Source organism: Crotalus tigris, unplaced genomic scaffold, assembly GCF_016545835.1.
Source record: "Crotalus tigris isolate CLP2741 ecotype Arizona unplaced genomic scaffold, ASM1654583v1 scf7180000018340.3345759, whole genome shotgun sequence".
Taxonomy (NCBI): domain Eukaryota; kingdom Metazoa; phylum Chordata; class Lepidosauria; order Squamata; family Viperidae; genus Crotalus; species Crotalus tigris.
Window position 1 is genome coordinate 1,697,497 of NW_024096953.1, and position 26,066 is coordinate 1,723,562.

Consider the following 26,066-nt stretch of genomic DNA (forward strand, 5'->3'; position numbering starts at 1 on the left):
AAAATGATAATCTGGAAGAAAACCTTTGTGTTCTATTCAAGCAGTGTGGTGGGAACACAAAACAGGATTAGCTTTTCTGACTCTGGCAACTTCATAGTATGGAAAGGTAGACTTGATATCTTAGATTTTATATAGATTCTACATGTTTCTAACTTACAGAAAGTGCTAGAAGAGGGGGTCAAGCTATTCTCCAAAGCACCTGGAGGCAGGACAAGAAGCAAGGATGGCACTCAACAAGGAGAGAAGCAACCTGGAACTCAGGAGAAATTTCCTGACAGTTAGAACAATTAATCAGTGGAATGACTTGCCTTCAGACGTTGTGGATGCTCCAACACTGGAGGCCTTTAAGAAGAGATTGGAGAGTTATTTGTCTGAAATGGTACAGGGTCTCCTGCATTGGCAGGGGGTTGGAACAGAAGACCTTCAAGGCTCCTTCCAACTCCCGTTATCCTGTTATCCTTTCTGTTAAGTGTTAGAAGTGTAGGGATCAATTCTTCAAAGAGCCTGGCCCATCTCTCCTTGAAGGAAGATCCATTGTTGAAAAATTCCTTGGGAAGCCTAACAGGGCACTGCAGCTAAATTGCTTTTATCATCCTTCAGTGGTGTGAATTACGCTATAAGATTGGTGGCTGGGGAGATGGTTGTTAGGATACAGCCAGCTCATGAATCTTAATTGCACTTCCTTGTCCTAAAGAGGTAAACAGAAAGAAGGCTGAGCCAAGTTTATTCCCTCCAGCTCTCACCAAGATGTGACTTTCCTGGAGATCTGAGTAGATATGAACCAGGGAAGTTCACCTTTTTCAGTCTGGGCAGGAAGGAGAAGAGGGTTCTCAAGGTATGAGAATAATTTTGAAGATGAATTTGGAATTACAGATGGGAAGTAGGGATATCGTAATCACGTGGTTTTGGGGGTGTGGTGACAGTTCTAAGTATGAGGAACGATCATTAGTCACTGTTTTAGCACTGTTGTAACTTTGTGCCATCACTAAATGAATGGTTGTAAACTGAGAACTTTTTGTATAACAATGTGCAGAAGACCATAATTATTTGTACCTCAAGTAATGTATTAACGGTCCTCAAGGAAGAAGGGAAAACCCTGCTGACAGACCCTTTCCTCAACACAGAATCTCCTGAAATCAGGACTACAACTGCCAGAAGTCCCAGTCAGGATGGATATTCAGAATCCTGGAATGGCAGAGTTACAGTTTTAAATTAAAAAGAGAGAATCTCTTTAAGGCTTTGGACTTTTTTAGGATTTGGACAAAGATTTTAAACAGGATCAATTCTGAAATCTTTATGATTCCTATAGCCTTAAACATGTGGTAGCTTCTCTTTTCTTCATAGACTTTTACAGCTGTTCTGTAGATAAAAAACAAAACAAAAAACCCATCACTCTACATTTGACAGTCCAAAAAGCAATATTTTGTGAGGGAAATGCTGCATCAGATGAAAGACTTCATGCTGGCTGGGGAATTCTGGGAGTTGAAGTCCACATCTTCAAGTTGCCAAGGTGGAGAAACACTGCTCTGGTGTGATGCCCTTCTAATTGGTTTATGATCAATGGATGAAGACTTGTCCTTGGCAGAGATGGAGGCTGCCCTCTTGTCCATTAATTTATATAAATTCTTGGACAAGGTCTGAAAAAGGAAGAAGTTAGTATTAAAATGCATACAACTTCCTGTTTAACGTGGATGGCTTAGGTTGCTCGTGGGACATTCCTTCCATGGAAGGATCCCTGGATGTTCACGTCTGGTCCATTCTGGCCACTGAATCCAAAGTAGATGTCAGAATCCAATCATATTTCATCTTTAATTATCAAATATAGAAACTCCCAATTCTGCCTTCTTTGGATTCTGCCATAAGAGGGAGAGAAGGGGGAGAACAAAGGGGCTTTATGGCCCTCACTTCCTTCAGTACACTTCAAAGAGCTGAATGCTGAATGTGTGTTTATTGTAACATCAAAGCGTTAGCACTAGAGAACCTTATCATAACAAAGCAGGATACTTGCCTTTCATGTAGTTACCTGAAGTCTCCATTCAGACGGAAGAAAGAAGAAAGGGGGTGGAATTGTGATACTTGAAACTATCACTGGAAGGGGGGTTGATTGGGTGGGACTACTGGGGAACCCCTTAAAACCTTGAATGGAAGAGCTTGAACCCCAAGTCCTGTCTAGCATGCCTGCAACCATTTTCTCTTAATAAAGGATTCCTGTTGGAAGAATTATTCCAAGAGTTCTGTCTTCTTAAGATGCAAAGTGGGGTGGGTCCTTACATTAGACAGGACTTGCAAAATTAATCCACCTGGAAGGAAGACCCTTGCCGGGGGATTTTGCAAAAATTTACCATGTCAGACAATGGAGCAAGAGAGGGGGAAAACTCCCTGGAAAGAGAGCCGCTGACCCAGTTGGAACCTTGCCAGATGTTGGGATCCGAGAGGCCAGATTCCTCAGGAGAAGAAGTGGTGGAGACACAGGACCACAAGCCTCGCTGGTCGATGGGCGTTGGAAAGAAAAGTGAGTGGGGAAAGGAATCAAGAAAGGTGACCCTGAGACGGGGGACCAAGCAACCAGAATGGAAGCAGGAGATGGAGAAATCCCTGCACGCAAGTGAAGAGGGAGGAAGCTGGGCACCGTACTCAGACTGGATCCTAGAGAAAGCTATTGACCTGATGAAGAGAACTCTCAGCTCCCTAGGAGAGGAGAATACTGAACCCTACGGCCGCCCCAGTTCCTGGAGCCGCAAAGGGAGAGACACCGAGGGGGACATGGAACCTGCAACCCCAGGGACATCTACTGATCCAGGAGCTCCCACCCCCTACCGGACCACAGATGGCAATCTGGACGGAAGGCACTACCACCCACAACAGAGGCACCGATCCATTCCAAGACGTCCACCGTTGGAAGTGAAATTCAAAGGGGAGCCAACACGCTTGGGGTTTTTCCTAACCCAAGTCCTCAGCTACATGGAGGAATATGGGCAGGATATTCCCAGCGCAAAGCCCGCATCCGGATTGTGCAATCTGCCCTGGATGGACCAGCTGCGGATTGGGTAGTGAACTTGCATGACTCCAATGCCCCAGAACTCAGTAACTTCAACCGTTTCATGTCCTCTTTGAGAAGACGATTTGAAGACCCCCTGGCTGATCGCAAAGCCCGTGAAAGAATAACAACGATGAGGCAGGCAAACGCCCAGTGGCTGAGTATACACAAGAATTCCGGGCCATTGCCAGCAAACTGAATTGGCCAGAAGACATCCTCCTTGGCCATTTCAAAGACGGACTAAACTATGATCTATATGATGCTTGCCTGCCCCGAGGGGACCCACATCGACTTGAGGAATGGTACGTCTTGGCAGAGGAAGCAGAGATCGACATATTGAAGAGGCACCGCCGAGGAAAACAATGGAGCCGCCCCCCGCCTGAGCTGACACACCAACCGGTGAAATCATCGGATACAGCCAAGAAGCAAATGGGATGTTTCAAGTGCGGAAGAGAAGGGCATCGAGCTGTAGAATGCCGCTCAAAGGCCCCCCAGCACAACCCAGACAGATCCCCAATCAACAAACCCGGAAAGTATTCAGCTAAGCCAAAAGAAACGGCCATGAGAATGATGGAAATTGCAGAAACCCCCACCTCTGCTCACCAAGGGGAAAGGACTCCAGCCTACACCACAGGGCCGGTGGATGCCTCAGATGACAGCTCGGAGGGCGAACCCCTGGTAAGTGGATGCATCACACCCATCTTCAAAACAGTGACTATATTAATCCCCCCCATGCCCGAAGCTGTGAAGGTGAAAGCCTTAATAGACTCTGGCTGCACCCGCTGCCTCATTAGCCCAACACTAGTGGGGAATCTGGGCATCCCATCCAGGAGACTGGAACAACCAATCTCATTTGGCCAGCTAGATGGATCCATAGCAGGGGGGGTGCCAGCTACCCTAGCCACTCTTGCCAATACACCTCTCCCTGGGCAACCATGAAGAGGACTAACGTTTGTGGTGACCCCAGGTATGGAATGCCCAATGATTCTAGGGATGGAATGGTTGAAAAAATGGAACCCCTGGGTAAATTGGAGGACGACAGAAATCAAATTCCCGAAGGGGGACCCTATGGACTTAAAACCCCAAGGGAGGCTACCAGAATCAAGAATAGAAAAAGCATCCATAGGAGAGGAAAAAAGATTAACAGAAATACCAGAGGAATATAGGGACCTTGCTGAAGTCTTCAGTGAGGAGAGGGCGAATGAGCTTCCCCCCCACCGACCCACAGACTGTACCATTGAATTCAAGCCTGGGGCAAAACTCCCGAAGCCCAGATTATACTCCATGAGCCCAAAGGAGAAGGAGGAAATGGAAAGATTTATAAAAAAAAACCTGGAGAGAGGTTTCATTGAGCCAGCCAAGCCTAAAGTGGCTGCCCCGGTCCTTTTTAGAGAGAAGAAGGATGGCTCTTTACGTTTATGCGTGGATTATAGGGCCCTGAATACAATCAGTGAAAGCAACCTATACCCGCTGCCCCTCATGAAAGACATGCTGTCACACCTATCGAAAGGGAAAATTTTTTCTAAACTAGACTTAAGGGAAGCTTACTATCGAGTGAGAATCAAGGAAGGGGACGAATGGAAGACTGCATTTAACTGCCCCATGGGGTGCTATCAATTCAAAGTCTTGCCATTTGGATTACAAGGGGGCCCTGCAGTCTTTATGCAATTAATCAATGACGTTCTAAGGGAGCACCTGTTTAAGGGGGTCCTTGTTTACTTGGACGACATTCTTATCTTTACTGAAACAAAAGAAGAACATGTCAAACTTGTCAGAGCGGTTTTAAAGAAGCTGCGAGCAGCTCACCTATATGCCAAACTCTCAAAATGCGAATTCCACCAGGAAAGGATAGACTACCTAGGCTATCGCATATCCCCACAGGGCATTGAAATGGACCCAGAGAAGGTCAAAGCAGTACTAAATTGGGCACCACCCCACACAAGAAAGCAACTACAAAGTTTCCTGGGCTTTGCAAACTTTTACCGCCAATTCATCCCCTCATTTGCCCAGATAGCCTTGCCCCTCACTAACTTACTAAAAACGAAGGGAGCATCCTCAGTAAAACCTAGCCAGCCACTAACATGGACAATGGAGTGCCAAGCAGCGTTTGAGAGACTAAAGAGACTTTTTTCTGCCGAACCAATACTAAGGCACCCAGACATGGACAAGCCCTTCGTAATACAGGCAGATGCAAGTGATGTGGCAGTGGGGGCTGTGCTATTACAAGAAAATGATGATGCAGTATTGCAACCCTGTGCATATACATCCAAGAAACTCACGGAAACAGAACAGCGCTGGCCCGTATGGGAGAAGGAGGCTTATGGGATACGTTGGGCATTACTCACGTGGCGACAGTTCCTGGAAGGCAACAAAATCCCCTTCCAGGTGTGGACTGATCACAAAAATTTAGAAGCCCTGAAAACTTCCAGGAAACTCAATCCCAAACAAGCCCGCTGGTCCCAGCATTTTCACCAATTCCAATTTAAGCTCAAACATTTACCAGGAAGAAAGAACTTCCTGGCAGATGCTCTATCTCGCATGCCCCAATATAACAGCGCACGAACCACAGACTCTAGACCAATAATGGCAGAGTCACAACTGGCAGCACCAGTAACCACAAGAACCCAAGCCAAAATAAAACCACAACTGGACAGCCAAACTGGGATTGAATTCAGAAAAAGTTTGGAAACAGATGAATGGTTCCAGAAAAACAAAAATGTGTGCACAATGAGAGACAGGTTGCCTTGGGTAGGGGAAAAGTTATATATACCAACAACTCAAAGAGTAACTTTCATGCACCTTTGCCATGACACAAAATCAGCAGGGCATTTTGGATTTGTAAAAACTTTACATTTAATTAAACGGCAATTTTGGTGGCCATCCATGAAAAAGGACATTGAAAGTTATATAGCCAGTTGTCCAAAATGTGCCACGGCAAAGAGGTTGCAAGGGAAAGTGCCAGGACTATTGCAAACAGTGGCAAGTCCCTCAGCCCCCTGGAGAGAAATAGCCATGGATTTTATAGTGGAATTGCCAGAAAGCAATGGGAATACTGTGGTCTGGACGGTCACGGACTTGTTTTCCAAACAGGTGCACTTTATCCCTTGCCAAAAGATTCCCACTGCAAAAGCCTTAGCAAAACTTTTCATCCAACACATTTACAGATTGCATGGGGCACCCCAACGCATCATCTCTGACAGGGGGGTGCAATTTACGTCTGCATTTTGGAAGGAATTTTTATCCCTCTTAGGAACCACTCAGGGACTGACATCTAGCCACCACCCTCAAGGAAATGGGGGGGCTGAAAAAATGAACTCCGTACTTAAGCAATATTTAAGATGTTTTCTTAGTTTCCAGCAGACCGAGTGGGCGGACTTACTCTCTTTTGCAGAAGTTGCCTACAATAATGCAGTCCACTCCAGCACAGGTTACACTCCTTTTCAAATAGCCACTGGTCAAAGTTTCAACCCCATGCCAGAATTAACCCCAAACGAACCAACGATCCCCTCGCTGAAAGAATGGATGGAGAAATTACAAAACACCTGGCCAATAGTCAGAAAAGCACTAGATGAAGCTAGGCAGGCATATAAAACACAAGCCGATAAAAAAAGGGTTGAGCCTACACCATTCATTATAGGAGAAATGGTGTACTTATCTACAAAATACCTAAAGTCCCTACAGCCCTGTAAAAAACTTGGACCAAAATATATAGGACCTTTTCCAATTAAAAGAATCATAAATCCAGTAACAGTAGAATTAGAATTACCCAAAAATCTCAGGCAAATACACCCAATTTTTCATTGCAGCTTGCTGAAAAGAGAGCATCAGTCACCTCTACGGCCAAAAATCCCCCCCCCACCACCTCCAATCATGGTGGAGGGTGAACAACACTTCGAAATAAAGGAAGTCCTTGACTCTAGGAGATATCATGGAGCAACTCAGTACCTAGTTGCCTGGAAACACCTCCCTCCCTCACAAAATGAGTGGGTCCATAAACGTCATGTCAGAGCCCCGAAGCTATTGAAGAAGTTTCACACAGAGTATCCTAACAAGCCTAACTAAATTTTATACTTGTGTTTTCTTTCAAGTGGATCTCTCTTATTTTTTAAGAGGGGCCAGATGTCAGAATCCAATCATATTTCATCTTTAATTATCAAATATAGAAACTCCCAATTCTGCCTTCTTTGGATTCTGCCATAAGAGGGAGAGAAGGGGGAGAACAAAGGGGCTTTATGGCCCTCACTTCCTTCAGTACACTTCAAAGAGCTGAATGCTGAATGTGTGTTTATTGTAACATCAAAGCGTTAGCACTAGAGAACCTTATCATAACAAAGCAGGATACTTGCCTTTCATGTAGTTACCTGAAGTCTCCATTCAGACGGAAGAAAGAAGAAAGGGGGTGGAATTGTGATACTTGAAACTATCACTGGAAGGGGGGTTGATTGGGTGGGACTACTGGGGAACCCCTTAAAACCTTGAATGGAAGAGCTTGAACCCCAAGTCCTGTCTAGCATGCCTGCAACCATTTTCTCTTAATAAAGGATTCCTGTTGGAAGAATTATTCCAAGAGTTCTGTCTTCTTAAGATGCAAAGTGGGGTGGGTCCTTACAGTAGCCAAATGCTGAATCTCCTGATGGTCATCCCTCCTTTCTGACAGATGTAGATTTGTTCTGCAGGCACCCAGAGTTTGACATGAGTTCAAGATCTCCACTTAGTCTGAAAATTGCCCACTAAGGATGTTTCTCTTCTAGTTTTCTTGTACTTTTTGGAACATGGTGGGTTGGGCTCTGGAGAACTCTTTCTGATGACACCTGGAAGCTCTCAAGGTTTATCATCCCCGAACAGTGCAGACAAAGCCAGCAGGTCCCTGTGAGTGGACCAAAGTTTACATATACAACTCTTTCCCAGTCATTTCCCGTAAACTTTCAATGCTTCACTTCAAGGAAACCAACTTGTATTATGGGAAAGTCTTTCTTGCTGCAAATGATTGCAATTATCCATAATGAACTGCTGGAACTGGCTAAATATTGTGGCATACGTTAAACTGAGTTATGAAAAACATCGTGTCTTCCTCGGAGGCTAGCTATAATAATGTTTCTTACATTTTACTGGGGATGGCTGTGCTATTCAACTGTTTGAGGTGGGGGCACTGTATATTGCACCCTAGACGAATAAGAAAAAGAGCAGGGTTTTAAGGAAAAGGAGCTGGATAATTTTTGCAGAGCTAGCTGGTCCAAAGAAGGCATCCCAAAATGATTGGGAACATCAAGGTTTTTTTCTCCTATTTCAAGTGACAGTAACATTTCCTTGTTTGATTGATTGACTGATTGTAAAGCTGTCTGTGAGAAGACTTGAGGGGATGAACAAGACAACAGCAATAAAAGAAAAACCAAATAGCAAACAACTATCTGGGGATTATAAAAATTAAAAACAGCCATAATGTTCTCTTTTGCCTGATTAGAGAGAGACGCCTTTAAGTTCTCTTTGATGTGAGAAATGAATCTTCTTAGATCAGTGCACCCGGCATTGTTAAATGGTTTTGCTTCAAGGGCAATTGGATTGGATTTCTGAGCTGATGAAGCTTTCTGAATTAAACTGGAATGTTATTCAAACAATCTGACTGAAGGACTTCCAAATAATTCCAGAGGCTTCTGTGCATGCATAGAAAAAATGCCTTTTTTCTTGTCTGTTCAGGAATTCAAAAGGAAGGACTTGACTCAAACATCTGAATCACGAGTCATAAACATGCCTGCCTCCTTTGCTCCAAACCTCATTCTCTTGGGAAGCTCACTAGCCCAACAAAAGCACAAGAGTTGTATCCACCCTATTCCTTTCTTTGAGCATGGAAGGGCATCTAAACGTCTTTGTTCAACTGAGTAAAACCCAGAGCCTTCCTTTCTAGAGAACCAAACCTTTATATTTTGTTTGCCATGTCCTTCAGGGACTTGGGTAGAGCCCTTTTCCATCATAGGCCTATGTAAACAGGGTACGTGGCAGGGATACTCAGCCCCAAATTTAAATGTAGCACCCTCTAAAAGTTGCCACCAAATTGACAGATTTCTGATTTCTCTTTCTCAGCCAACCACCTTTTTGTGTGGTGGGAAGGAGAAACAGTCATACTTTGCAGAGAAACCCTATTGATCATTTTAATGCAACCCCCACCCCCACTTAGCCACTGATATACCTTCCACCCCCAAAGACAATGCCCATCTTCATTGTTCATGCAAAGAGGGGGTTACTCCTATTTCTATAAGAGCCCCCTCCTCCCAGTCCTGGTTCTCTTCCTCGGGGGCAGATCTGGTACTTCCGAAGGAGAGGCAGGAGGATCTGCAGGGGCTGTCCAAAAAATCAAAATGTTTCTAGATCTGTTGCCCTGCAGAAGGGTTCAGTCACATGGTTGTGGCCCTAATCCTGAGTTTTTCACACAGACACACAGACATAGACACAGACGCACGCGCGCGCGCACGCGCGCACACACACACACACACACACACACACACACACACGGAGGGCACCATGGAAATCTCTGGGAAGGGAGAATTTGACTCCACCCTTGAATTCCCAGCACCCATTTTTCCCACATGGTCTGCACAAATATTCCCTTCTCCCAAGAGGTGCCCCCCACACCCCCCCCCATCTATCTTCTGGAGGCATGAAATAGCCCAACAGTTTTTGCAAGCTCACGCAGACTCGCCATGTGAGAAAGGCGAGAAGCAAACTTGCCAATCTTATTTAAGCATCAACAGTGTATAAATGTCAGCGCCGGCCCTGGTCCGCCTTCGATTTGATCAAATAAAAGGGGCTTTGAGTCCAATGGCTTAACTTAAGAAGCTGCATCTCATAACTTTTTGCCTACCACTAATTCCTCTCTGACTCGGTGGGGGGCAAGGAAGGGAAGGCAGCAGAAGAAACCAGGATGCGGCCTCTGAATTCTACCCACCCCAGTTCCTGCGTTGGTCTGGCCTTCTTTAAAGGAATTTTTGAGGTTGAGGATACCACATCGAGTATGTGGAACGTGCTGGTGGGCTTTTTTTAAAATGTACCTAAAAGCATAGGGCCATTTCACAATGATGGAAGATAAAGTGATGCCACCATGTAACCAATGATGAAGGATGAAAGAAATGACATTTCTTTCATTTGCACTGTGATATCATGACACAGAAGGTGTCGTCAGAGCCTTCGAGGTTATCGCTTTGGTCTGGCTGGACAATACGCGACAGGTTGCTTTGTGATTAGATAATATGTCGTAGGGAAAAGAAAGAGAATTTGGGAAGTTGTATTTGAAAGCTATGCCCTAAGCCAGTGTTTCCCAAACTTGACAATTTTAAGGCATGTGGACTTCAACTCCCAGAATTCCACAGCCAGCATTGCTGGCTGTGGAATTCTGGGAGTTGAAGTCCTCATGCCTTAAAATTGTCAAGTTTGGGAAACACTGCCCTAAGCCCAAGAGTGGATCTGCCGAGGAAGCATCCGGTCTGGGCTGATTCTTCCAAGCCAAGCCAGGAGGGATCTCTTGAGGTCTGCGAGAAGCAGAAAACTGTCTTCCAGCTCTGCAGAAGGGTCTTTCTTGAGAACCCGGCACTCCATCCTCACTTTGGCCTCAAGAGGCTCCGTTGGTAATTGATTTGGATGTATCCTGGTGCCAGAAAGCAGAGAGCACCTGCTGTTTGGCTAATCAGGCGTATCAGTTATGCCTCAGCAGGAACTGCTGCGAGAAGCAACTCCTCCTCCTCCTCCTCCTCCCCCCCTTTCACCCTCCTCTCTGATGCCTTCGGAGAAATCGGTTTTAGAGGGGAGATGTCTCTGAAAAAATCGGTTAGATCCGGCATTCTCTTCTAGTTTGGGGTGTCCCCCTTTCAGAAGGATTCAGACAAACAGGATTAGGCTCCAAGAAAAGTGACAATAAAGGGGATCAGGAGGCTGGCAAAGGACTCCCTGGAGGAAGAGTGAGCCTTGGGGAAAGGGGACGATTGCACTTTTCAGTGATCTGAAAGTAGAAACCACGTTCTGTTTTCTGGGCCTCTCAAGTGCCCTAAATAACGGTTATAGGAAAGCAGGTTCCTTTGCTGACTGGGGAATTCTGGGAGTTGAAGTCCACAAGTTTTAAAGTTGCCACGCTTGGAGACCCATGGACTAGAAGGTGCACCTGGACAACTCTGGATGCAATGACATCTTTAATGTGTGTCCTAATGTCCTTGAACCCCTCCCCCATCCCCAGAGCCAGATATCCCCATCCCTGCCCCCTCCAAGGCATTCAGAGCAGACCACCGCTTTCTCCCTGGTGGTCCTCCTCCTCATTCATTCCTACTCAACGCTGGGTAGGAGCTGAGAAGGAGCTGATGGGTTGTGTTGGGAAGACACTGGCCCCCCCAAAGTGCTGGATTCATTGGAGCTCGTTTGCCCAGAAAGCCCCTCCCATGGGCCAACAGGGGAAGGGAGCAGGGATTTGCTGAGGGATGGCCATCTCTGTGCATTGAGCTGCCACAGGGATTAGTGTTATCCACCATTACAATTCTATGGCACATTGTAACTTTCTTTGTCTTAGGACTAATTTGGAATCATTTGGAATCATTCAAAAGAGAAGACAGTGTTGTGCTTTCAAGAGGGGCTGTGGGATCCTGCCATTGGAGGGAGGGGTGAAAGCCTTCATTGGAGGAGCCCTGTGCTAAGATTCTCCTCCTCCTCCTCCTCCTCCTCCTCCTCCTCCTCCTCCAAGGAATACTCAAAGCTTTGAAATTCAGGGTAGAGCTGAACTCCTTACCCCACTTCTCATCCAGGGAACCTGAACCATCATCCACTGCTGGCAGGATACATCATCCCTCCACTCTCTTTGGTTGCAAAATCTCCCTGTTCCAAGGTTGTTGACTCAGCTACTGCCAGAAGGTCTGTGCCCTGGCAATGCCCGCTTCATTATCCTCCCAGGAGAACCTCTAGGTCATGTACAAGTTGCTCTTCCTCCTAAACCTTCCTACTTGTGGACTCTTTGTCTGGCACGACTCAATAGATGCCTATAAGGACATTGTCAGAATCCAGTTATATTTCATTTCTATCTATCTTCTCTGATATAAAACCAATTCTTACTCTCTCCTGGATCCTATCATACTACAAGGGGGAGGGGGGTATGCATGGGTTTTTTTAATTACTTTCACTTCCTCTATTCAGTACAAAGTAACCTTTTGTTGATTCGCTTGGATCTGCTAACCATAACAATGTAGCCATTTGCCTTTCATCCTATACCCTGAACTTCTGAACTTCTCACTGGCCAGCGAGAGAAAGGGGGGGGGGAGATGCAGCATCTGGGATCTGTGTGAGGAGAGGTTGAATGATCGTGCCAACGGATCTGGATTGATGTTATCTCTCCTGGAGTTAACACCTAGAAATCTGCCGGTTTGAATCACTGCGGGGTGGGGGGGCTGCTTAGGGACACTTTAAAACATTGAATTCTAAGGGAATCCCTCAGATCCCGTCTATCATGCCTGCTATCAGTTTCTTTTAATAAAAGTTGGAAGAAACCGTTTCCAAGCGTTCTGCTTTCTTAAGAGGTGGATTGAAGTGGGTCCTTACAGGCACCTTCCCAGCAGGAAATCGAGTCTGCCCCCAAAACGCCCTCAAGTTGCCTCCTGCTTTGCCACCAATGAGGCTAGTTGACACTCCCAAGAAGGGGGAAAGGGCCTCCTCACGTTTCCCCCTCCCCAGCTACAGCAACCCAGCTTTTGGGCGCTGCAAAGAGAAAATCAGGAGCCAAAGCTGGCCAGGACTGGAGGTGAAGAACAGGATCCCAGCTGGGCTGTGGATGTTTGGCCAGTTTACCACAGCGGGAGGTGCTCTGAGCTGGAAAGGAAAGCGCACACACACAAACACACAAATGGTGCACTTCTTGCTTTTCCTGTGGAGGGATCAAGCTTTCATATCCAAAGAAACAGGTATGAAGCCCTGTTTGGGGGTTGTGATGAGAGGTGAAGAGTGTAAACCATGAAGCTCTGTGAGTTTCAGGGCCTGCCCAGGACGTGGGGAACGGGTGGGGCTGGGTCAGTTGAAGGCAGAATAACAGGGAAGAGGAAGAAGATGGTAGAGGAATTAGTTTAGGAGTTTGGACTGCTCATCCTTGCTTAACCCAGACTATTGTTGATGCACAGTTACTTTTACTCTTCTTCACTCAAGTGGAAATAAGTCCCAGGTCAAAGACAGAGAATTTTGGTCTCCTTTTTCAGCACAAGTTCCTTTAATATTTAGCCCTTTGCAGCTTGGATGAGCTTTTGCTCCAACTGTAAATTGATCCCAAAGCAAGAATTGGAAACTAGAACCAACATTGAAAGTGTCATCAGGATGGCAAAGTTCAAACTCAGCCTTTTGGTACAGGGTAGCTTCACCTGCTTCCCATTGGCCTGCTCTTTCTCCACTGGTCAATTTCTACTTATCTTTCTCCCAATTTTCCAGTCTCCTTGGCAACCATTGCTTGGCTGGGAGGTGAAGGAAATGAACAGTCTTTGAACCTTCCTTTTTCATGTCCCTCATCCTGGTGGACTTTCCTGCAGCTGCTTCCAGATTTGGGAATGCTCAAGAGACCCTGAAAACCACCAGCTTACAGAGTCCCAGACTATCCCAGCAGAGATATACAAATTGGCTTTCTATTCTTGTTTTTTTCTTTCAGTTTATTACTTGCTGTTGCGGCTATTGTTCCTCAGTTCTGCTTTAGTTCTTGGAATTCCTAAAAGTAATGTCACAAGCAGTTTACTGCAACTTTAATTAGCATTTTGTACCTGTGTTGGGTATTGGAAACACAGGTTGATAAAGCATCAGGGCGGTGAAGAAAATCCTGGTTCGATTTCATCATAGATAAGATCACCTTGTGTGTGTGTGTGTGTGTGTGTGTGTGTGTGTGTGTGTGCGTGTGCTCTGACTGATCGCTATTAGATTAGTTATGCAAGTGACTAAAAGAGTTGATCGAATCATACAGAAAATCATAGGAACGTTGCGTTTCCCGCAGTGTTTGCCATTCATGCGTTTATCGGGAGAAAAGACGTCAGAGGACTGATGGAACTAAACATGACACTAAACTCGATGCGCTCAAGCCACCTGGCCCAAATTCTGAAATGAAAAAGAAAAGCAAGCAGGATTCAAATGTTCAATTCCCATTTTGGAAAGAAAGCTGACTAATTTAGACTTGCACTGAGAGCATTTTGGAAGCAATCTGAATGCAGAATAGCATCTCTCCTCTAACAATTGACTTTGACCTCTGGAACGAAAACCGTTTTATTTTTCCGTGCTGCACAGAAGTATCCTCAATATTTTGGAAAACAATTCCCCTTTGGGATCTGCTGGGAGGAGGTGGAGAGAAGCTGTCCCCCCCCACCCCACCCTCAAGTTAGCAATGTCTTAAGCTACAAGCTGCAAGCAATGTCTTAACCTGCAAGCCACCTTCAGCAACAGCTGCATAAATAGGAGGAAATTTTTCCTCTCTGTGTTGCAATGAAGCTCTTTCATGCTCGTTCGTGCATTTGTCGATGGAGCTTTGCTGAATCCACCCTGGCAGACAGCATCCTTCCAGCTCTCCTTCCCTACAATGAGAGTTGCTTTTAACTGGGGTTTACATTTGTGCAGGTGGGTTGACACTGTGAGCTTCTCTGCTCTGGGAATCAGGAGAAGATTTCTTCGGTGGGCTTATTCATTATTCCTGGAGACACCAGCCCCCCCCCCCAGCCCTTAACACTGGGGCATACCAGCAAGGCACCCGCCCAGAAAATATGCACTAATATTCACGTGTCTGGCAAGAACCAGTTAGTCTTGCTGTTTCTGGGATTAACTTGCACCCCAGTGCGCAGCCCTGGCTCCATGGATGCATTGTTGATTGGCATTTGACAAATTGGCCCTTGATTCCTACTAAAATAGACCTAACCAAGTTGGCCATCTGTTTAAAGCAACGTTTCTCAACCTTGACCACTTGAAGATGTGTGGACTTCAACTCCCAGAATTCTCCAGCCAGTCATGCTGGCTGGGGAATTCTGGGAGTTGAAGTCCACACATCTTCAAGTGGCCAAGGTTGAGAAATGCTAGTTTAAAGACAACTGAACCCTGCTGGATCCATCTCCTGGTGCCCAGTCTCTCCTCTTTCCATAGCTCTGCTTCCTTCTGCAACAACTCCAGAAAGGCCAGCTTTGGAGCGGAGGCCCCTGGGGCTGTGCGCTTTCACAACCTCCAGATGTGGCATTGGGGAGGGGACGCGGTGTGGGTGCAGCACCTCTGGACCTCTCTGCTCCAAGGGCAAAGCGAATGTGGCATCTTCTCTCCATGTTCAGTTCCCCTGTCCCACCCTCGGTGCACTGAATCATCCCTGCTAACATTTAATTAATTCGTGACACTTTGACAGATGGCAAGGAGATTAGGAGCTCTGTCACTGAAATTACAACCGAGCAGTGCTTTTTGGAAGTTCACACTTATACACCACGTCATTTCTAAAAGGTGCTGTAACTGTAGAATTTGATATTGGCAAATGCTTTGCTCTCTTTAGGATCTGCCTTCCCCAGTAAAAATGGACCTGCCTTCCTGATTAAAAACACGTGCTATGTATGTGTGCTTCATTTTTGTTTTATTCTTTTGCCAAAAAGAGAGATGAAACTTAGATTATGTACTCCAGTTCCCAAGTGCATACCTTGATTCCTTAGCATTTGGTGATTCTCAGTCGTCTGCCTTGACTTCACTGCAGTACCTGAGATCATTGTCTCCTAAGGCTGGAAGGGACCTTTGAAGGTCCAACTCCCCCTTCCAGTCCAACCCCCTCTGCCGAAGGCAGGAGGACTCATAATCTCTGATAAATAATTGTCCAATATTTTCTTGAAAACCTCAAGCAAGGGAGCAACCAGAACTGTGGGACGCAAGATGTTCCACTGATTCTCCTTAGGAAATTAAGGAGAAACTTCCTGACAGTTAGAACAATTAACCAGTGGAACAACCTGCCTCCAGAAGCTGTGGATGCTCCAACGCTGGAAGTTTTTAAGAAGAGACTGGACAGCCATTTGTCCGAAATGGTATAGGGTTTCTTGCCTGAGCAGGGTTGGGCTAGATCAGGCCACCGGTTCAGCTAATTCCGCTCCCCTGCTACCACTTTTCTAGGATGGTCGCGTACCACCTGCCAGGTGCCAATGTACCACGTATGGTACCCGTACCACTGGTTGAAAAGCCTTGGACTAGATAACCTCCAAGGTCCCTTCCAACTCTATTATTATTATTCCTCCTTAGTTCCAGGTTGCATCTCTGTCTCATTAACTTTCACCCATTGCTTCTTGTCCTGCCCTTGGATGCTATGGAGAGTAAATTGAGCTCTCTCGCCTCTGACAGCCCTTCAAGTATTGGAAGATGCTATCAAGTCTCCCCTAAGCCATAAGCTAGAAATAACTAGCTCCCTTAGCCATTAATCATACGATTTAGCCTCCAGATCCACGATCATCTTTGTTGCTCTTCTCTGCACTCTTTCTAAGCCCTCAGCATCTTTTTTTGTCTCCTGGTGACCAGAACTGGATGAAGTCTTCCGACTGTAACATTATTGTGGTATATGCTGACTCTGTAAACTGCTTAGAGAGGAACTGTAAAACACTGTGAAGCGACAGATAACTCTAAGGGCTATTGCTACTCTACAGATCTTACTAGATGTCTCTGCTTGGCCAAACCAAAGCCATTGCTGTCAAAACTTCTGTTTCCAAACAATAACTTTGCAAGCCCCCAGCCAGGGCACGCAAACTCAGACAACCTTTTGGATCCCCTCCAATATCTTGGTAAGGTTGTTCAACCACCGATGGTCTTAGTTTCCAAGACTGCCAACCTCTCATTAGAAGGCAGAAAGTCCCAATTACAGACATATCAAAAGCCTGCCTAGAAGTAAATCTTTTCATCCTCTTTGATTCTTAAACCGAGCAGGAAAGGATCAGCCACAGCTTTATCTGTGCTTTTGCAGGATAAATACATTCTACTTATTCTACTTATTCCCACTTTGGTTAAGTTGGAAGAAAATGCTAACCACTATGCTGAGTTCTAAATTATTCAGAATTCTTTCCCCAAGATTTTTGGTAACTCTTTCCTCCTAATGTTTGCAACAAGTCTTTGCTTATTCTGTCATGTTATTTATTTACTATTTTATTTATTCACAAGCATTTTTATCCTGTTCTGTTCCCAACGGTTCAGAATAGCATATGCCGAAGAAGAAAAAAGAACAGAAGATTAAAAATAACAATGCTAGCAGGATGCATTAGAATAACAGTGATCACAAGAACATCTGGTTTTGGGTTTTTTTAAAAAATGAGATAACATAATATCTACAACCTTGCAATCAAAGCCACACTCCTTTTTACATGTGCTACCTGTGTAAAAAGTGTGTGGCTTCAGTAGTATGATCATAGTCATGGCTTTGAACTTTTTAATCCTTTGCTGATGTTGGATTATTGACAATACATACAGAGCGCCTGATGGTTTGGGAGATGCAACAGATGTTCCACAATCTCCTTTCAGTTTGACTCATTTGCATTTCTACTACCAACAGAGTAGCAATTGCTCTGTCCTTGTCCTGTTGTTATCTTTAAGGTGAGAATTGCTCATAAAGCCTAGCTTTGGTTTAAAACAGTGGTTCTCAACCTTTTTAATGCCGCGACCCCCCAACCGGTCATAAGTCGAGGACTACTCAACCGGTCATAAGTTGAGGACTAAACTCGTTGTAAGTCGAGGACTACCCAACCGGTCGTAAGTCGAGGACTTTCCCTGCCCGGGAGCGCTGCGCATGTGTGGTGCCGCCCCCTGCGCCGGCCGAGGCGTAGCTGGCAAGCGGCAGAGACAGAGCAGGCTGACCACCGGCTGGGCCACCAACTGGCCCAGCCCAAGGGAGATAAGGCACCCGCCGGGCCCCACGTGTGCCAGCAACCCTCCCTGCGCCCGCCGGCCTCCCACCCCTGGCCCTCTTTTACTTACAGTACATTTTTAGTAGTTGCTCAGCAGGGAGAGGTGGAAACTTCCAGACAGCTCGCCTTCGCTGCAGACAACTTGCAGCACCATTTGCAGAATGGGACTTTTGGCGGGCTCAGCAGGGCAGAGACAGCCTGGACAATTCCTATTGGCTTAGAATTAGACTCTATTCAAGAGAGTCTAATAGAATTAGACTCTATTCAAGAGAGTCTATTCTATTGGTTTTCAAAAGCCAATAGAATAAAAGGGAGTAGCACAGCTAAGGAAAAGGGGAAAAAATGGTGGACTACGTTGTTTGGCAACCCCTGTGAAATAGTCGTTCGACCCCAAATGGGGTCGCGACCCACAGGTTGAGAACCACTGGTTGAGAACCACTGGTTTAAAACAAAAGACCACATTGGCAGTTTTCTGATGCTGAGATGAAGTTTTAGAAGTACTAGAAATTGGCACAGAGTAGAGTAGAGTAGAGTAGAGTAGAGTAGAGTAGAGTAGAGTAGAGTAGAGTAGAGTGGAGTGGGGTGGGGTGGGGTGGGGTGGGGTGGGATGGGATGGGATGGGACAGAATAGAATAACAAAGTTGGAAGGGACCTTGGAGGTCTTCTAGTCCAACCCCCTGCTCAGGCAGAAAACTCTATACCACTTCAGACAAATGGTTTTCCAATCTCTTCTTAAAAACTTCCAGTGATGGAGCACCCACAACTTCTGGAGAGAAGCCGTTCCACTGATTAACTGTTCTAACTTTCAGGAAATTTCTTCTTAGTTCTAGATTGTTTCTCTCCTTGATTAGTTTCCATCCATTGCTCCAGTTGCTATTCAACATTGAAACAGCTGTTTTTCTCCCTGTAGATTGTAGAATGAAGGAGGCATCTTTCTGTTGGCTTGTTGGCAGGCACTAACAGAGATGCTCAACAGCTGTTGACTGTCAAATGTTTATGATCTGTGGATTTAAACTTGGATGGATGAATTAGTCTATTCATTGTGATTGGAGATGTTAATATGCTAGTTAGTATCTCCCACAAATGAAGCTCAGCTCATAGTGGTTTCATGGACCATCCATACAGCTGTCATAACAGCTGTAGAGGGCAGCAGGTAAAGCTTGAAGGAACTTGAGAGAAGGTTATCTTACCAATAAAAGAGAATGTTTGTAGCACAAGGTTGAACTGTGGGGTCCTTGATGCTCTCTGAGCTTGTCTGTTTGTTTGTAGACATTTCATTACCCAGCTAGGTAACATCATCAGTGCTAGGTGGTTAGGTTATCTGCCTCCAGTTACAGTGGCTTCCCATAGGCAGCTCAGTTCTTTAGGAGGATGGACTACAGATCATAAACTTGTCAAAGACTGTCCCCCTCCTGCCAAATTCACTCCTCCCAATGTTAAGATGTTCTAGGCCTCTTGTATGAGAGCCTTCTGCAGTCTTGACATCTTGTCAGCATAGATCTTTTTAAAGAACCCCTTTGTTTTTTTATTCTCTTTGCCTTGCAAAATACTACTTTGTTGTTTTAAATTGCTTAGATGTTGTTGGTGATGAGAAGTGCTATATAAATGCTTCCATCAGATAAATTAGGAAATAATAATAATAATTGTATCTCCTGCAGTTTAGACATTTGATCTGCCATTTCTTACTGACTGAACCATTTCTTCAAAGAGCAAAGCTCTTCGTACATTTGCAGTAGGTCTAGGGTTAAGTGCTTAGTGTAACTTCAGAAACACAAAATTACATCCAATTGTTATCTGGCTATCCAATCTTTTGTTTCACGGCCTGCCCATCTCTTCATATGCCAGCTCTCTTGATAGTTAAACTTGGAGCAGAGATGCAATTAGATTGCTAAGGAGGTGTGAAAAGCCGCACAATTTATTATTTCAAGAGAAAATGAAGAGTTGTCTCAGTAAGAGGAAGATTTCAAAGGAAAGTTGATCGTGCATCTGTCTATTATTTATGCAATATTTTGAAAGGCCAGTTGAAGAAGTGAATGTGGTCCTAGAGAGTCTGGAAGACTTCTGTTGCCAGGATGAGGAAAGGGACACCAAGACATTCCTTGTAAAGCAGCTTCATCTGGTGGGGACCCCCCCCCCCCAAGTCCTGGCACTGGCTCAGTCTGGGAAACCAGAGAGAGATTCAGGTCCAAAAGTGATCCAAGTTGCATAGCTTCCTTTCTGGGAAGATCTAATCCCATTTGGAGCAAAATGAACAGAGATAGACTTTCCAATCTGATCAATCTGCCTGGAATTTTTCTTTGGCATGGCAGGTATTTCTTACTTATCTGCCCAAAGTCACTCCAGAAGCTTCCATGGCTTGCAGGGGTGGGTGGGTAGGGTAGAAACGGGGTCTTCTCATCCAACAGATTGACCACTGCAGGACACACCTCTCAAAAACTCTTCTGTTTTTTAACTCAACAGCTTTTCTCATACTATGTAAAGATCTTAATTGCTATGCCGTTATAGCAGGATGGGTATTTTCATTCTTTTAATCATTTTTTTATTTACTAGCCCTATCCTGAAGAATGCTTTGTTTTAAAAACCAGTGTTTCAAACTGAGTTGATTGTTAGAGCTTCTCAAATTAACGTCTGTCTAAAGACTAAAAGATTTCTCATGGCAGCTGATTAACTGGACTGGGGTTCAGAGAAGTAGACAGTTTGTAGGGCTGTCATCCTACCCCTTTCTGAAAAACAGCCCCCTACCCATCAACTGGAGCTGTAGAATTGCAAACAACAAAACGTACTTCCCCCCCCCCCCCAGTTACATCTTATAATTATGTGGAGGCGTTGAGTGTCATAGCCTCAACCTTTGGAAAACAATTTTGTTTAATGACTAGTGCTTAATTAATGCTTGAACTCATCAAAAGCTAACTAGATCAAGACAGCATCGAACTTGGGTGGCAACATTTATTGGCCATTATGTCAGCCTCTTAAACTCCTGGGAAGGGGAGACTTTTCTGAAAAGAAAGAAAACTTTTTTAAAAAAAAGTTTCAATACTTCTTCCTTTCTGACAAGACATACCAACTGGATTGGAGCATTTATTCATTGAACACAAAAGTATTCCATAAATACTGGTTGCGTGCATACAACAATGTAAACTTGCAAAGAAGCATCACAGATTTAACAGATTTTCTTGCTCATACCAACAGTAGGAGTAGGAGTAGGAGTACTAATAGCAGTAATAATAGTAGTTGTGTGTGTGTGTGTGTGTGTGTGTGTGTGTGAGAGAGAGAGAGAGAGAGAAAGAGAGATATTGATTGATTCTGTGTCTCCTTCACTGCTCTAAACACTCAAAGAAAAGTCCTTTGGAACTGAAATTAATGAGACTTACTTTCAGCTACTCACTAGTGATAAATTAGTGCAATGCATTAAAACCACAGTTCACACACTTAACAAGATTGGATAAAGGCTTAGTGACTGCTTTCACATAGCACACTAAACTAGTTTAGTTGCTTTTATTAGATCATGTCAGCTTAGCCTGTCCAGTTGTGTTGATGGTTTAGTGGCTTGTACAAATCCAGAAAATGGATTCAGTAACTAGCTTCAGTGCTACATGAATGCAATAAATGTATAATAAATGTAATAACAATAATGTATTATTATGGGTGGTCACGCAGTCAGCCAGATGTTCAGTGGATTTGGCATTTTTAGCCACCTATTGAGTCCTTCCCAAGGACCTGGGATGATAGGCAGATGTTGTTATTTGAGGGCATCAGAGGTATCATCACAGGATATCAGCTGTTCCAAGTCAAGCTGCCTTTTGCAATTGACCGCCGGGGATATTGTCAATGCCGCTGATATTCAAGTGGTGCTCCAGATGTTTTGGGATTATTATTTTGGTTCGTCACACAGTCAGACAGATGTTCAGACTGGATTTGGCATTTTTATCCATCTATTTTATCCATCTACTGAGTCCTTCACAAGGACTTGGGATAGGCAGATGTGGATATTGGAAAGCATTACAGATATTGTTGCAGGACGTAAGCTGTTCCAAGTAGTAATGCACAATAATCACACTTTGGTGGAGGCTGTCTTTGGTCTTGAATAGAAACCTGTCCAGTTCCCAAACACACTTTGATTTATTCCTTCATCTCAAGCAGGTGTCCAAACCGAGAGTGTTTCTTCTCCATGGATTTCCCAAATATCTTCTGGTACAATGACAGCTATGAAAACAGGACCTTCAACAGCTCCAGCCTGGAGCAGAAGCCCACCCACTATAACTACTATGCCATGCTGTTGACGCTCCTCATCTTTGTGATTGTCTTTGGCAACGTGCTAGTCTGCATGGCTGTGTCCAAGGAGAAAGCCTTGCAGACCACCACCAACTACCTGATTGTCAGCCTTGCTGTGGCTGACCTGCTTGTGGCTATGTTGGTGATGCCGTGGGTGGTCTACCTGGAGGTAAGAAGGCCACGATTGCAACCTCAGGTTTTCTGGAGGCCTGACAGATGTCCATTGTAGGCATTCCATGAAGGTTCCTTTGGAAGCAGGAAATTACATAGACAAAATGAGGGCAATCAGGAGAAATATAAAGGTGATGTAAAATGTCTCTTGAAGGCTGTTAGTTAAATGTCAGGTCTGCATCTATGGAAGTTCTCCTTGGGAGAGAAAGACTACTTCCCAGAGGTCAGGTTTCCCTCAACCTGAGCAGAGAATTCTGGAAAACAACAGGACCTTTCTAGACAGAAATACATCTATTTTTTATTTTTTTGCACTTTCCAATCTAGCAAGCAGTCTGGGATTTCCTGGGACAGTAATCAGCCTTTGGAATGCTAGCCCTATTTAGCTTTCAGGTTTCCTGATCCCTTCACCTGCTGAGACTAATAAAGCATTCATGCCCCAAGCCCATTCAAAACTATTCCTCAGAGGGCTGTGCATTTTCAACAGTCTTTGTTCCTTGTCGAGGAAAATGCATGCTGGCATTTGCTTGGTTGCATTCATGAAGCATAGTGAACATGGATGGGGTTGTGTAATTAGAAATGCATCTGTTGGAGACACACAGGGAGAGAAAACAACAAGTTCATACCATAAGCAATTCATATTCTCCCTTTCTGCATTTCAAAAGACTGGGTTTACAAGCCACATTTGCAAATTGGTTTTTATGAGAGCCTGAAGCTCTAAACAGGAGTGGGACAGCATCCTACTGGATGCCTTCTCTCGAGGGCTCTGCTGGTGGGGGAGGATGACCTCTCAGGGATGGCCATGCTGATAAAGTCAGAGGCACCCCATGAACCAAAACGGCCCAGACTTTTCTCTAGAGATGTGGGCAGAAGGCAGGTCAATGGGAGTGTGCTTTGGGGGGGGGGGCTGAGGAGGTCCTGGTCCCACAGCACGTTCATTTTCAGTAGCCGTTAGTGCTGCAGAGCAGCTCTTTCATCCACCTAGTGCTGATAAAATATTTGCCTGATGCTGCTGGCACACTGCAGCCAAAGTCAGAATTTAACAAAAGAATTAATCCCACATTTTGCCATGGGCACGGACATGCACACAGAGGCACATAGGAATACGCATGCACACACACACAAACAGGTGATCCACGATCATCCTCTCTGAACTTCAGCCTGATGGTGCTCTTTGTTCATTTCTCCCATCTTTCCAGGTGGTCGGTGAGTGGCGCTTCAGCCGCATCCACTGTGACATCTTTGTCACCCTGGATGTGATGATGTGCACAGCCAGCATTCTTAATCTCTGCGCGATCAGCATTGACAGGTAAGACATGCTCTCTGGGTCTGCCTGGCCAGGCTTCCCACTTCCCCCACCCTTCTTCTCCCCACATTCTTGCCAACTCTAGACTCACATCTCGGAAAAAATGTCTTCTCTCTTCCTTGCTTTCAAGAACTGGGATGTGCTCCCCATGGTCCCCCCCAATTGTTGTGTCCTTTCCCACAGGTACACAGCTGTGGCCATGCCCATGCTGTACAACACCCGCTACAGCTCCAAACGCAGAGTCACTGGGATGATTGCTGTGGTGTGGATCCTCTCCTTCGCCATCTCCTGCCCACTGATGTTTGGGCTGAACAACACAGGTATACAGCCAGGCAAGGTACCCTCTCAGGGTTGAATTAAAGTTCCCTTTAGGGGTTCTAGTCTCCATCCTGAATAACACACACTTTTCTCACTCTGAGAAAACAGTTGTGCAGAGAGAAAATCCCCAGACATGCAGAGCAGAGCCAGGAAAAATCAAGACTCCATGCAAGGGTGGTCAATAGTTCTTCTGAGTCTTTAGGTCACACCGAGCTGTAATTGCCAAACTCCCTGCCAGGCCCCTTGTTCCACCTCTTGCTCTAAGCCTTTCAAGTTGAAAACAGAGCTTGATCCAGTCTAAAATATTCTTATTCTAGGTTTACCTTTGGTTGATATCAGTGTAAATGATGGGGTGGAGGTGGGGAAGGGACACTTTCCCTTGTCCATCCATGAAAGTGTTGGGAAATTGCCAGCCAGGCTGGAAGGAGGAGTCAAACAAGGATCTAGTTCAGAGTCCTTGCGTAGCTGCAAGTGGCATAGTCTTGATCTTCCCCCAAATCCAGGAAGCCTTATCTGGATGTTCTCAGGGGAAAGCAAAAGCAGTCTGGTGGGATTCTTGTAATATAGATGGTACACAATAAAGTTGCTGACTTTAATTTTGTTATTCATGAGTGGCTCTGGTTCCTGGCATCTGACAGAAGGTGTAAGGCTCAAAACCTGGAGTATCTTACTACCCATTAAAAAGCCATATTTGTGAGTAGGGGAAGTCTAGCTGCTCCTCAGTTCTTTCCCTCAAATGGAAAATCTCATCCTCAGAAGGTCTGTTCCTCAGAACAAAGGGTGAAGATGGAATTCCATCTTAAAAGGAATCCCTGTTGCCCTTCTTGCACCCACAGCTCTCTGGACACCCAAGCTGATTGTAGGTCCTAATGGCTGGGGCAACATTCCTGCCCTCTCTTGTGTCTTCCAGAGAAGAATGAGTGTATCATTGCCAACCCTGCCTTTGTTGTGTATTCTTCTATCGTCTCCTTCTACGTTCCTTTCATTGTCACCCTGCTGGTGTACGTGCAGATCTATATAGTGTTGCGGAAACGCAGAAAACGGGTCAACACCAAGCGCATCGCCAGTCACGTGGGCCTGGGCGCCGACACGCAGGCCCCATTGAAGGTAACCTCAGCTGTCTATTCCTGATTTCCATCTTCTCTGCCCCACTCCCCCGGTTATGGTTTCCACCCTGAGATTTACTCCTCCCCAATCAACGATGTTTTGTGCGAAGGTGGCCGCAAGGAGATGTTTTCCAAGGCACAACAACAGGCAGCAGCCATGCATGGAAATATTGGCTTCAGAATTAAATGGGGCACTTCGCCAGACTGATTAGTCTTCTTATCTCTAGCCTTGTTTCTCCCTTGTGGGGGAGATGGAACTCTTCCATGTTCCATATTTTTGTCCTTGGCTCTACTCTGGATAGTTGCTGTCTTATGCCAACCATCTCTCTCTTCTTTCTTCTTCTCTCTTTCTCTTCAACTCTTCTTCTTCAGGAGAAATGCACTCATCCAGGAGATGTCAGGCTCTGCACACTCCTTGTGAAGAGCAACGGGAGCTTCCCTGTTCATAAGGGCAAAGTGGTGAGTGTCCATGCCAAGCATCCCAAGTCTACACAGGTGCTGCCTTTGAGGCACCCTTGGCTTTGAACGTTGTATGAGAGTCTTGAAGCATCAACCACAAAACAGGAGTTGGTGGCATATCCATTTGTATACAAAACTGTAACAAGCCACTTCATAGCCTTCAACTTATATGAGGGCCTTGTGCCCTATGCTGGATATTGCCATCAACCCTGTGACAAACTTCAGTTCCTTCCCACAAACAATCCTTGGTGATTTTCCTCAAGTTCCCCAAAATCCATCTGCTTTCAGGAGCCCAATACAGAAAAGAAGATGGTTAATATTTCTCCCTGCTGTGTCCTTTGATGGCTTTCTTTCATTCAGAGAGAGACCGCATAGAAAGACCCCACGGAGCTTACCCCAAAGTGTTGCCTTCAATCTTCTTTTCTGCCTGAGCACAGAGGAAACTGACTTCTCTCAAGTATTTTTGTATTTTGGGTCCCCCAAAACACAGGGAGGAAAAACCAGAGACATTGGTTCCA

At 45.3% G+C, this 26,066-nt stretch overlaps 1 protein-coding gene across 5 annotated transcripts in view; it reads left to right on the forward strand.

Moving 5' to 3' along the window:
- The window catches only part of DRD2 (dopamine receptor D2), a 44,832-nt gene that overhangs the window by 14,674 nt on the left and 4,092 nt on the right, over positions 1 to 26,066 (forward strand). For 4 of the 5 annotated variants that reach the window (XM_039350514.1, XM_039350513.1, XM_039350516.1 and 1 more), the window contains 5 exons: positions 22,060 to 22,360; positions 23,559 to 23,668; positions 23,849 to 23,985; positions 24,894 to 25,090; positions 25,462 to 25,548. In XM_039350514.1, the coding sequence (XP_039206448.1) occupies positions 22,088 to 22,360; positions 23,559 to 23,668; positions 23,849 to 23,985; positions 24,894 to 25,090; positions 25,462 to 25,548 (804 nt within the window). In that variant the 5' untranslated portion in view covers positions 22,060 to 22,087. Of the gene's footprint in view, positions 1 to 22,056; positions 22,361 to 23,558; positions 23,669 to 23,848; positions 23,986 to 24,893; positions 25,091 to 25,461; positions 25,549 to 26,066 lie in introns of all 5 variants that reach the window. The other variant, XM_039350515.1, reaches the window with a different exon arrangement.